This window comes from Bufo bufo, chromosome 4 (genome assembly GCF_905171765.1).
Source record: "Bufo bufo chromosome 4, aBufBuf1.1, whole genome shotgun sequence".
NCBI classification, from domain to species: domain Eukaryota; kingdom Metazoa; phylum Chordata; class Amphibia; order Anura; family Bufonidae; genus Bufo; species Bufo bufo.
Window position 1 is genome coordinate 490,902,993 of NC_053392.1, and position 14,182 is coordinate 490,917,174.

The 14,182-nt window shown below is 40.6% G+C and overlaps 1 protein-coding gene across 1 annotated transcript in view; it reads right to left on the reverse strand.

Annotated features, from left to right (window-relative positions):
* The window catches only part of TTC27 (tetratricopeptide repeat domain 27), a 411,030-nt gene that overhangs the window by 58,262 nt on the left and 338,586 nt on the right, over positions 1 to 14,182 (reverse strand). Inside the window, exon 15 of the mRNA XM_040429555.1 lies at positions 2,211 to 2,309. Coding sequence (XP_040285489.1) covers positions 2,211 to 2,309 — 99 coding nt within the window. The remainder of the gene's footprint in view (positions 1 to 2,210; positions 2,310 to 14,182) is intronic.

Consider the following 14,182-nt stretch of genomic DNA (forward strand, 5'->3'; position numbering starts at 1 on the left):
ATGTCGCATGGCGCAGTGCAACACCATAGACTAGCATTATAAAAATTGTCACGCAACATTGATGCGACATCAATGTCGCGCGACACAAGTAGCAGTGTAGTCGTGCCCTATGAGTCGTGCGACTTATTGTCGCGCGACACATGTCGTCGTGTAGCCCTAGCCTAAAGCTGACCCACAGCAGTGAAGAAAAATGGCTGGGTTGTTATGGAAACCTGGAGTAAAACTGTGTGTATGTGGAGACTAAGGGCGTGCAAGCTTCTACTGGCTGATAAGGGACATGTGACCGTGTGTATCGCAGTTAGGATATGAAGAGAAAGACTTGCAGGCTTGTATTGGCTAATGCAGGTCATTTTTTGGGAATATCTCAGGAATGGTACGTCCTAGAGAGCTGTGACCCCCATAAGATTTATTTCCAGGTAGCAAGGGATGTGTATACTAAGTTTAGTTGAAATCGATGGTTGCGTTTTTGAATGATCGCGGGCCATACATATATACGTCCTTCTTTATATATATAGATGGCAAGATATTATTCACTTTATAGGTGTATTAATCAAAACGAGAGTTATATTGGATGTGTGGTTTCGCCTATGTCATTTAATGGACCAGAAAATTCTGCAGTCAAAACAGCAGTCTTTGATTCATACAGTGTTAGTGGTTACTAAAAAGACCGTATTATGTAACTGGCTAAAAATGGAGCCCCCTAATTGAGAAATGGTAGAATTAGGGCCATTTAGTAGGAGTGATGAGACCGAGAAAATAAAACAATATGTAAGATTCTGGGGGAAGTCTCCTCACTGAGTATGAAGGGGGATGAATTACCTAAATATATTATGACTCTGGTTGCTTTCCCGAAACCAAGGATGTAATAATTAAAGGGGAAAGGATGCACAACAGACAAGAGGGAGGGAGGGTTCATGGTGCGGTAGATTAAATGTGGGTTTTGAGGCTAAAGATGTTTTGTATTTTTTCTTATAGCTACATTAATGGATTGTCTTTGATGTATCTTCTTCTTTCTTGATATTTAATAAAAAGATTATTGAGAAACAAATATGTGATGTAAGCATCTCAGCCAAAGGTATAGATCTGAATATATACAGATGGGCCTGATCAGGTCCTGAGTACCATAAAAAGTTAGATTTTAAATTACATTTTTAACTTTTAATCAAGTATCATGTGCATGAGGCATTCACACTGTGGAGAGAATTCACTGTCTGTGTGACTGAATGGAGAAATACGGCGCATTACAAATTGTATGGCGATCACAAAAAAGGTGATTATTTTTACATGACGTTTTGTGACCTTGTGTCAACTAAGAACTAATCATAAGGCAGTGATTTCCAAAAAGCTTTGCTTTGTAAAGAAGCAGAATATATGTTTAGACTATGCAGTGTGGCACCAGTCATCTAATTAATTTTAGCTTCCATCACTGTGAAGAAAATTGCTTTAGTGAAAAAAGCAACAATTTGTTCAAATCAACCAGCTTGAATAAATCTAACAGAAAATTTCAGTATTTCGATTCAACTGCAAGAAAGTAGCAGTTCCAATTTCTGGCTCTGAACAGGGCTTTAGTCAAAGACACTGATTTGCTGCGACATTAAGCCAAATATCTGTCTATCTGGAAGAAACATAGACTGCTTGCAAGTGCCAACTGGACAGTAACGCCTTTTCCCTAGACTTAATTACAAACAATCAGCTACAGCAACGTGAAGAATGAGAAATTCTTTATCTTGGGAAAATCACTCATACTCAAGCCAATACTAGAATGTAAGACACCATGATGTATGGTGTGTTTAACCATAACGTCCCCTAGTGTTTCACATAACGTCACCTAGTCTTTTACCATAATGCCACCTAGTGTTTCAGCAGTTTGTAACTAAACTAGTAAGGGAGGGAAGATACAAAGGAATTATAGTACAGTGAACACATTTAAAAATGATCCTACGTGTCACTGAGTTTGGAACCACACCAATTTTTAGGCAAGGTAGGTTATGGTGCTCTTCAGAGTGCCCAAATGTCTCAGGAATAGTTTGCAGATTTCTGCATATTGATTTTGAAAAGCTCCTTGGTTATAATGTTATGTCATCTCATTGGACACAAATTTCTAAAGACTGCCCAAATTGGAGGCCAAGCTTCATGGGACCACCAATGTGATCTTCTGACATGCCTTTATGATGTGTTAGGTCAGGTCAATTTGGTTGAATGTCACTTACATCAGGCTCCAGGGTAACACAACGTTGAAAAGCTCTTGCAGCCCCTTCATATCCTTGTAGGGTGATATAGGCGCAGCCCAGTGAAAACCAAACTCCAAGCTGTAAAGTCAAAACAGGATACATTAAAGGGGTATTCTCATGATCTTGCCTAAACCTCATTGTACCCCATGGTCAAATACTTTTAACCAAAATGCAAGGTTCTCAATGAATGCCCCAAAATACTACATTTTATTGGTTTGTTGGTAAGCTGGTTAGGTACAGGTTCTATTCTAAGACAACCCCTTTAAAAGGGGGTTTCCAATTTGTTAAAAAGTGGTCTAAAGGGGGAGATGTTCTAAATAATAAAAGAACATATACTCACCAGCACTGCCTATCCAGTCCTCACCTCCAGTCTGTTGTTTTATTATTTTAGAACATCTCCCCTGCTTTGGGCAACTTTTTTAAAATAACTTGGAAAACCCCTTTAACAATAAAGATGAGACATGAAGGACATTCTATATATGTATTTGAGGTTTACAGCTACATCCATTTTATACATTGGGAAATGAGTTTATGATTGGTAACTAATGTCATGGTCTGTGTAAAGCTCAGATGTTGAAATAGTTTCTAAAGTTTTCAGAGAGAATTTATCATGAGGGTAATATCTGAAGCCAGTTTTCCCAGAGTCTGAGATGGCATACTTTGCGTCAAATTTATCAGATGTACCCCAGAGGAACTCTACAAAGGTTTAACATTCCAGTAATGTGTTTCTTCTGTACTTTGATGTGATCCCAAGGGTTGTGTATGGATAGCACTATTTAGTTTATTGTGCCCTATTCATAGGGAGGAAAGTTTGACCTCCCACCCCCAAATACACACTTTGAGGGAGGAGATGGATAATTTATAGCATCAGCCAATTAGTCTGGCCTAAGAAGCCTTAGTGAGAGGAACTGCATGTGGCTGTGCAGTTTCCTATCAGGATTCTCCATCCCTCTATGCAGAGGGCAAGTGTCAAACTCCTGGGAGAAATACAAGAAATATGTGCAGACTATTTAGGATCACAAGGGTCTGTGTATGTTAGTAAAGGTATGCTCATTTATGACAAAATACTTTGTTGTTTGTGGAGAGGGTATGTGTTGAGAGCGCCCACCACACATATAACAGATTGGCCATCTGTTTGAGGATCTGCACTCCAACGTAGGAACTGCAGTACTGATTGTGAGAGTTTTGCATGCCTGTGGTCAGTTTGGAAGAATAGCAAAGTTATTGTTGCTGCCCATGCACAGCTATTGGGAGAAGACTAAACAGTGATATACTTTAGAACAGTGCGTGTTGTACTGCAACTCTCATTATCCTCAGTAAAGGGACTGTTCTTTGTTATCACTAAAAATCGACTTGTCATTGCCTCCACCATCCGCTGGCCCACTGCACCTGCCCTCCTGCCTTGCACTCTGACAATTATCTACCATCAAGGGGACCCCAACTACCACCAGGCAGGAGCCCCAATACCAGAGTGTGTCCTGAGGGAAGAAAGTATGTGTCCTCCATTCAACTGTGTATTGCAAATCTTTGACATAAAACAGGGAACTGAGTAAAATAAAAATGTGCCATTACTGTACATATCTTAAAACTATATAAAACTAGACCACGGAGGACATAAGGGGTCCTACTAAAGCAGGTTAAAGTTTCAATCAAGTCAGAACAACAGTTACTACTTTACACATTACTATGATTCAGATTACACAGAGTAGTGAGCATCAATTCAAATAAATTGTTTGATATATAAATAGAAATTGGACAACACATTCAAAAGAAAGTCTAGAAGCAATTGACACATTCACAGCATAGTGAAATCTGGAGATCTGAGGCCTCAAGATACTTCCTGAGGTCACAGCTACTGTACGTGCCAGTCCAAGATTACATATTGGCGAAAACAGATAGGCAAACTATAAGAACATCTACTTTGCAATAAACTCTTCAGAGGTCATGCTCAGTCATTGAAAAGACTTCAGTGAATGAGGAGTTGTCAGGATTTATAGCAGTGAGCTCAACCATGATTGCTCCAACACACTGACTGCTGGATTAAGTGGGAACCTACTGTAGCTATTTATTATGAAACTGTAAGTTTCAATTCCAGCAATAAGTCATTACAAGAGCTCACAGTCATGTGTTAGAAGCAGAAACTCTCTGATTCCACAAGCGTGCAGAATGCACAACACTAATGCGTTTTCATCATTAACTATTGCTACTTAAGATGAAAGTTTTATGCAAAAATATTCAAGCGGATATTTTGCAGCATGGAACCAGCTCCAAATTTAGTGGCTATCTCCTTTCACAAGTGGACCTCTCTGGTAAAATAATAAAGGCAGTGCTAAATAATATATTACGGTTTTGCTAAAACACACATTTATTAACAAAATGATGTGTTACCAACACACAGAACTGTCCAGAATGTCTATACATCTACTCTGTAGAACCAGCAGTAGACTATAAGCATCTCTTTACACATCTGGCATCTACAAATTTAGTTTTGCAGGTGGATTTACTCCTGAATTCCATTTATGTATAAAGTGTACCTAACCTTCTGAACAATTTTTGATTAAAAACATTGCTTATTTACTTATGTTACTACAAACCGGAATCCAAAAAAGTTGGGACACTATACAAATCGTGAATAAAAACTGAATGCAATCATGTGGAGGTGCCAACTTCTAATATTTTATTCAGAATAGAACATAAATCACGGAACAAAAGTTTAAACTGAGAAAATGTACCATTTTAAAGTGAACCTGTCACCGGGATTTTTTGTATAGCGCTGAGGACATGGGTTGCTAGATGGCCGCTAGCACATCAGCAATACCCAGTCCCCATAGCTCTGTGTGTTTTTATTGTGTAAAAAAAAGGATTTGATACATATGCAAATTAACCTGAGATGTGTCCTGTACGTGAGATGAGTCAGGGACAGGACTCGTCTCGGGTAAATTTGCATATGTATCAAATCGGTTTTTATACACAATAAAAGCACACAGAGCTATGGGGACTGGGTATTGCGGATGTGCTAGCGGCCATCTAGCAACCCATGTCCTCAGCTCTATGCACAAAATCCTGGTGACAGGTTCCCTTTAAGGGAAAAATATGTTGAATCAGAATTTCATGGTGTCAACAAATCCCCAAAAAGTTGGGACAAGGCAATTTTCACCACTGTGTGGCATCTCCCCTTCTTCTTACAACACTCAAAAGACGTCTGGAGACCGAGGAGACCAGTTTCTCAAGTTTAGAAATAGGAATGCTCTCCCATTCTTGTCTAATACAGGCCTCTAACTGTTCAATCGTCTTGGGCCTTCTTTGTTGCACCTTCCTCTTTATGATGCGCCAAATGTTCTCTATAGGTGAAAGATCTGGACTGCAGACTGGCCATTTCAGTACCCGGATCCTTCTCCTACGCAGCCATGATGTTGTGATTGATGCAGAATGTGGTCTGGCATTATCTTGTTGAAAAATGCAGGGTCTTCCCTGAAAGAGATGACGTCTGGATGGGAGCATATGTTGTTCTAGAACCTAAATATATTTTTCTGCATTAATGTCTCCTTTTCCAGACATGCAAGCTGCCCATGCCACACGCACTCATGCAACCCCATACCATCAGAGATGCAGGCTTCTGAACTGACTCTTTGGTCCGGATGACATGGCGTCCCAGATTTCCAAAAAGAACTTTGAATCGTGACTCGTCTGACCACAGAACAGTCTTCCATTTTGCCACACTCCATTTTAAATAATCCCTGGCCCAGTGAAAACGCCTGAGCTTGTGGATCTTGCTTAGAAATGGCTTCTTTTTTGCACTGTAGAGTTTCAGCTGGCAACGGCGGATTGTGTTCACTGACAATGGTTTCTGGAAGTATTCCTGAGCCCATTCTGTGATTTCCTTTACAGTAGCATTCCTGTTTGTGGTGCAGTGTCGTTTAAGGGCCCGGAGATCACGGGCATCCAGTATGGTTTTACGGCCTTGACCCTTACGCACAGAGATTGTTCCAGATTCTCTGAATCTTCGGATGATGTTATGCACAGTTGATGATGATAGATGCAAAGTCTTTGCAATTTTTCACTGGGTAACACCTTTCTGATATTGCTCCACTATCTTTCTGCGCAACATTGTGGGAATTGGTGATCCTCTACCCATCTTGGCTTCTGAGAGACACTGCCACTCTGAGAAGCTCTTTTTATACCCAATCATGTTGCCAACTGACCTAATTAGTGTTAATTGGTCTTCCAGCTCTTCGTTATGCTCAAATTTACTTTTTCCAGCCTCTTATTGCTACTTGTCCCAACTTTTTTGGGATTTGTTGACACCGTGAAAATTGGAATCAACGTATTTTTCCTTTAAAATGATACATTTACTCGGATTAAACGTTTGATCTGTCATCTACGTTCTATTACAAATAAAATATTGACATTTGCCATCTCCACATTGCATTCACTTTTTATTCACAATTTGTTTAGTGTCCCAACTTTTTTGGAATCCGGTTTGTACTTTAGTGATCTAGCCATCTAAAGTTCAGGACATGGCAGCGAACTTCAGGTGCCTATTTGGTCACTTAAACGTAGTAAAATAAGTACATAAAGTGCATTACAAATATAAATTATGGCCAATTTAAAATAGTAAAAAAAAGAGAAAAAGATTAAGTACACGTTAAGGGTCCAGCTACATGGTGACGTGTTGCGCAACAAAAAGGCTACAGCTACAGTGGGGAAAATAAGTATTTGATACACTGGTGATTTTGCAAGTTTTCCCACCTACAAAGAATGGAGAGGTCTGTAATTTTTATCGTCGGTACATTTCAACTGTGAGAGACAGAATAAAAAAAAATATATATAAAAAAAATCTGAAAGTAACATTGTATGATTTTTACATAATTTATTTGAATTTGATTGCATAAAAAAATAATTTGATCACCTACTAACCAGTAAGAATTCTGGCTCCCACAGACCTGTTAGTTTTTCTTTAAGAAGCCTTCCTACTCTGCACTCATTACCTGTATTAATTGCACCTGTTTGAACTCTTTACCTGTATAAAAGACACATCTCCACACACTCAATCAATGAATCACACTCCAACCTCTCCATCATGGTCAAGTTCAAAGAGCTGTCTAAGGACACCACGGTCAAAATTGTACACCTACACAAGGTTGGGATGGGCTACAGGACAATAACCAAGCAGCTTGGTGAGAAGGCAACAACTGTTGGCGCAAGTATTCGAAAATGGAAGAAACACAAGATGACTGCCAATCTTCCTCGGTCTGGGGCTCCATGCAAGATCTCGCCTCGTGGGGTAAGCATGATTCTGAGAAAGGTCATGAATCAGCCCAGAACTATACGGGAGAACCTGGTTAATGACCTGAAGAGAGCTGGAAGCACAGAGATTACCTTAACACACTATGCCATCATGGAATAAAATCCTACAGGGCACGCAAGGTCCCCCTGCTCACGCCAGCACATGTCCAGGCCCGTTTGAAGTTCGCCAATGACCATCTGTATGATCCAGAAGAGGCATGGGAGAAGGTCATGTGATCAGATGGGACCAAAATAGAACTTTTTGGTATCAACTCCACTCGCCGTGTTTGGATGAAGAAGAATGAGTACAACCCCAAGAACACCGTCCCAACAGTGAAGCATGGGGGTGGAAACATCATATTTTGGGGGTGCTTTTCTGCTAAGGTAACAGGGCGACTGCACCGTATTAAAGAGAGGATGGATGAGGCCATGTATCGAGAGACTTTGGCCAACAACCTCCTTCCCTCAGTAAGAGCAATGAAGATGGGTCATGGCTGGGTCTTTCAACATGACAATGACCCGAAACACACACCCAGGGCAACTAAGGAGTGGCTCAATAAGAAGCATTTCAAGGTCCTAGAGTGGCCTAGCCAATCACCAGACCTGAACCCAATCGAAAATCTTTGGAGGGAGCTGAAACTCAATGTAGCCCAGAAACCTGAAAGACCTGGAGAAGATCTGTATGGGGGAGTGGACCAAAATCCCTGCTGCAGCATGTGCAAACTTGGTCAAGAACTACAGGAAACGTCTGACCTCTCTAATTGCAAACAAAGGTTTCTGTACCAAATATTAGTTCTTCTTTTACTATTGTATCAAATACTTTATGCAATAAATTCCAAATGAATTATTTAAAAATCGTGCAATTTTTTTGGGGGATTCTGTTTCTCACAGTTGAAGTGTACCTACGATAAAAAATATAGACCTTTCCATTTTTTTATATATGGGAAAACTTGCAAAATCGCAATCACTTATTTTCCCCACTGTACATGGCAACATTTGTTGCGCAGCTTTTGTACTCTACTGTATTGTATTTTGCAATGATAGTCAATGGTGATGCAACGCAACATGCTGCGACTGTGACAGTCTCAAAAATATCCGACTTGGATGAAGCAACTATACCAACTAACCAGTTTGACTTTTAGCTAATTCTAAAGGTGTTATTCTGGTAGTCCACTGGTTTTTACCCTTTAACCCCTTATATAGGCATATGGTCTTCGATGCAGGGGAGCCAAAAGGCCGCTACCTCTTGAGATAGTCCCAGTGTAGTTGGTTGCTGACCCATGCTGGTCAGAGACACTGTTGCGAACCACTGAAAGGTCAGGTAATTGTTGTAGTCAGGAGACAGGTTGAGGTCAGGACAGGTGGCAACGGGTCAATATGAGAAACAGGCTAAGGTCAGGGCATACAGTGGAAAATCAGGGTCAAATGTCAGACAGAAGTTCAGTACATGGGCAATCAGACAGTAGCATGCACCTTCGCTGGTAAATTAGAAACTAGGAACCTAAGCTCAGGGACGGTTCCTAATATACCCAGAGATGGCCAGCCATAGACTGGGGAACAATTTTGATGCACGTGCTGGCCATTTAAGAGGAGGAAAGAGAGCGAGCACGCCCCATAGCATAAGTCTGGAGGCCTTAGACACAGCATGCAGGGCACAGTCTGCCGAAGACACTTTAAGCACCGCTGGCTAGAGTAGGACTGGACCACCGTCAGAATAAAAGGGCTGCTTGGGCGAGTAGCGTGATGCCCCTGCCTGCAAATGGTGCAGCAGTGGGCACGGAATGCCAGCACCACATTAACTAACATTCAGAGGAGTCAATTTAATGGATAAGCGTTTTTAGCATTTGTGGCAGTCACCTAAAATCACTGTTTCAGGGCAGCAGATCATCCCATTTAGACACAATGTTTGCAGCAGTCTGCAGTAAAAGTCTGCATACCTGTTACCAGCCTTACTAAACAAAACATCCCAGGAGAGGGGACAGATCCTCTTTAATACATGCCCCTCCTCTTACTGACTGCGTATATGGAATACAACTGTAGGCACAAGGGGCTAAAATGTCGGCAAACCTATTAGGATCACTTATGTCTGCATACATCACATATTCATTCCCAAATCAGTTTTGTGCAGGTTTATTAAAGGAAAATTTTGCGGATCCAAATCCCAACCCTCTCAGCGTACTTACCTGAATATAGAAATAATAAATGCACTTACTTGAATATTGGCAGTTAGTATAAGGGCACTAATGTGCCTATTATGTGCCTACACATTAGCTACACACTACATATTTCCACTTTAAAAGCATTCACTGATCATTAAAAAGGAGCAGATTTTAGTTTGTTGCCAAGGAGGTAGTTACCGAATTGTAAAATGCCTGTGTCTCAAATTTCAATACAAGTGGAGCTACACTTTTATAGCTTTCATTCTACTTTTTGCTTCGTTCTATGTGGCGGGGTAGTGTGGCAGAGCCATCAGCTTCGGCAGACTCACTAACACACCAGTTTCCTGGCATAAAAGACAATTGAAATCTACTCCAGGCAGATTGCGAGCTAGGCATCTCGTCATAAATTAGGTGCATCTTCCGGCAGCGCCAGTCTTTGATAAATGACCCCCTATGTCTATTTCTACAGAAACTATGTGTGACTGTATATGAAAAGAAACAGCTGACATCTACGCTTGTAATTTTTGTGGTTCCGATCTGTTACAGAAGCAGAACAAAAGTAACAGAAGCGGCATTTCTGTCGACTGACCGAAACAAACACCAGATAGTCCCCATTAACTATAATGGTAACGGTCGGCTTTTCATCAGGGAGCCTAGCATTTTACCGGATAAAATAGTGCAGCATTTTGAATGGAAGAGGTCGCTAAAGGAGCCTACGATGTGAACTTAGCCTTAGAATAAAACTTGTTACAGAACAAATAAAACCTTCTGACTGCATATAATACAAGAAATTACCCAAAAGCAACAATTAACAAATGGTTAAATGACAAGCAAGATCGTGATAAAATAACAGTAACATACCAATGTAATACGCTAACTATCCTACATTCATACAGACATTTTGAAGCGACATATTTGTGGAGCTATAGGACAAAAGAAAAGCCTTTGCACAAGGCTCCTTCCATAAACAGGTAGTCAAATCTATTGAGATAAGATCTTAACACGTACAGCAGCTGACAGAACCCGCGTGCAAGACAAACACGGAAAATAAACCAACTTTAGAGAGACACATGCTGTTATTTCTGAATGCACAGCGGCTGATCTGAAAGGTAACACATACTGTGTATACAGCTTTCCAAATGAACACAAATCCATCTGTGGGTCTAAGCTCGTCACTCGGCATAGATCACTGCGATATTTTACATACTGTATGACTGCAGTAAACCTACTATATTATGAAGTGGTGCCCCTAAAAAGCCATAAACCTACTATATTATGAAGTGGTGCCCCTAAAAAGCCATAAAAAGATGCAAATCCGGCTTGGCCTATACTCTGCTATGTGGTTTGTAGTTCTAAAGTTACTTTGAATCTTTATGAATACACAGAATTAATTTCCTATAATTTAAAAGTCGGGATGTGTCTGTCCTCATGTTAAACGCAGGAATTTGGAACTGTATGAATACATGAGCAGCAGACGGATTTGAAATCTGCCTGCAAATGCTGTATGATTGATTACCGAAAGTGATCGGATGCATATCGACTTCCTTTCTGGTTGAACGATTGTATCATATCTCTAAAACAGTGTACAGTTAATTATAAAGCAGGAACATTTTAAGTTTTCTCTTCCATCTCTACATGTCTCCATTGAGCTACAGATTGCTGATATTTTTCTAACAGTTAAAAGTGGATGACCTGAAATCCTACGCACATCCCACGCAGTGGCACCAGCATCAATCCTACACTAATAACACATAGCTATACACACTCATTGGAAAAAAAAAAAAAAGCACACAAAAGGAGATGTTTGGAATCGAATGCAACTTTATATGTGTTAATGTAATGATGATATATGTAAGTGATATTAGAGCGAAAGGATACGTTTATTGGGGGAAACTGTACAATTGAAAGGAGGCTCTAGTACACTGTTGAGCTGCCTCTAGCCTGGATACATGATGAGATAGGGTAGGGCATGGAGGCATACAGGTTCCATATGGTATCCTGCTGCATATTTGCCAAGAAATGTTGCAGCTGGGCCTGTAGATCCTGCACATTTGTAGGTTGCCGAAGCTGGCATGCTCAATTGTTGATAAATCTGGCGACCCAACAGCGGCCAAGGAAGTGTTGCTACCTGGTAGAGACATTCCTGGGAAACCCTTGCTGTGCGTGTGCGAGAATTATCCTACTGAAAAATGCCAGCTGGAAGTCCTGCAATCAGTGGCAACACATGGACACAGGATGTCCTGCAAATATCGCTGAGCTATTAGTGTCCCTCGTATTTCTACTACTGGTGTATTTGACGGCTGCCCTGATCATTACACCAGCAGCTGGGGCAGTGGGTCACTCCATGGCAAAGGCAGGATTGAAGTGTTAACAATGAGAACCTCCCTACTCAAATTTGACCCTCCTGGAATCCCAAACAAAACCTGAATTCATTGCTAAAAAAGATAAGATTCCAGTCCATAGCAGTCTAGGTTTCTCGTTCATGACACCACTTCAAACAAAGGTGAGAGTGGCTGGCTCTCAATAGAAGGACATGTAATGGGGGCCATGACACCAAATTTCCTTCTGATGAGCACCTGGAAATGATCTGGGCAGAGACAGGGGTGTGTAATGAAGGAGCCACCTGTGTTTTGATAGCATACAATAAAACTATGGGAACTGTTCATATTTGCCGGGAGATGAAAAGGGTCTTCTCTATTGGTAGTCTGCCAGGGCTGCCCAGAGCCTGTTTGCTTGCCCTCACTTTACCACTGCTCCAAATACCTCATAATAGCTAGCTCAGAACGGTCCAGATGGTGGCAATTCATTGAAACACCCATCCAGCTTTTCCCAGTCCACTGATGTGCCCCCTCTCAAATTCTGTGAACTAGGCAAAATGTATTTGAGTGTGGCATAGAGGCATGTCTAACATTCAAGAATCTCTTGCCAAGAGGTACACTACCCAAAAGTAGTCTCTGGCTCGTTTCACATGAGTGAGTTCAATGCATTGAACTCGCAGTGTGTGTCTGAAGAAGCTCCTGTATTGACTTCCCGAAAACTGACGGGGTCGCATAGCATTAGATTAATTTATGATTCTATGTAACCCTTAGAGTTCTGGAATGTATTGTATAACACTGACAACATTATGTCAATATTATGTGACCCCGACAGTGCTAGGGAGGTCAGTGTGGGAGCTTCAGCAGACACACACTGCGAGTTTAACGCGTTGAACTAGCTTGTGTAAAAGCAGCCTCAGAGCTTTTTTTTTATTGGCCAGTGGGGAAAACACTTTTACGCACTCGGGGCAAGACCCAGTGTCTAATTGGACCGCACTTGAAATATTTACATATCTGCCTGAGACATAACTGCATGCAGAGTTTTGCAGCAATCCCACATTTACAGTATATCTGGGTGTTATTTTTTCTCAATGAGAGCATGTTGTAGACACCACACAATTCCTATAATTGAGAGAGTGAGTGTAAGCATATTGATGTAGTCCTAAAGAAATTAAATGGTTACTTGGCTTTAACAAAACTTTTGCTATGTCATAGTAACATATCAAAGGTCTTGATTGGTGGGGGTCTGAGAGCTGACACTCCCACAATCAGTAGAACAAAAAGAGAGAGGTGCTCACATATCACACTCTCTCTAAACGCTGCAGAAGAGGAAGCGAGGCAGACTCGATAGAAAGTCTATGGGTCCATCCTGATCACATCTTCTGCAGTGCCGAGAGAGATGGAGAGTGTGCTATGCGAACACTTCTCTCTCCTCGTTCTAACAATCAGTTGGGGTCTCAGCCCTCAGACCCCCACAGTTTAAAACACTGTTACCATGACATATCAAAAATTTTGAAAAAACTCAGTGAACCTTTAATGCTATGTGGTTTTATCTATTTAACTATATATCAAAGTTTACCTTGGCTATCAGACCTGTAGGGCTCTTCAGAAAAAGGGCCATGCTGCTTGTTATGTTTTATTAGGCTACTCTTTTAAAGTTCTACAAATTCTAATCCCACTGTTATTGGTCTTAAGTAACACAAACTTTACCTACTGACATTTTATGAAAATGGAAAATGAAACATACAACTGAACTCTTTACCTTTGGAAAATCCTCTTACAATTCAATGATAATGCATACCCTTATATAAACTGGAACTCATACTTTGTCACTCAAATGACCAAAATTCCAGGAGACATTGCCAGTCAATAGTGTTATTCTAAGTCTACCGTTCTATGTGAAACCATGTTTAAACTGTAAGTTCAGATGATGAGATTATTATTTTTCTCAAATCCAAGAGAAAGGAACAAAAATCTATATGTACACATACAGTTCAGACCAAAAGTTTGGACACACCTTCTCATTCAAAGAGTTTTCTTTATTTTCATGACTATGAAAATTGTAGATTCACACTGAAGGCATCAAAACTATGAATTAACACATGTGGAATTATATACATAACAAACAACTGTGAAACAACTGAAAATATGTCATATTCTAGGTTCTTCAAAGTAGCCACTTTTTGCTTTG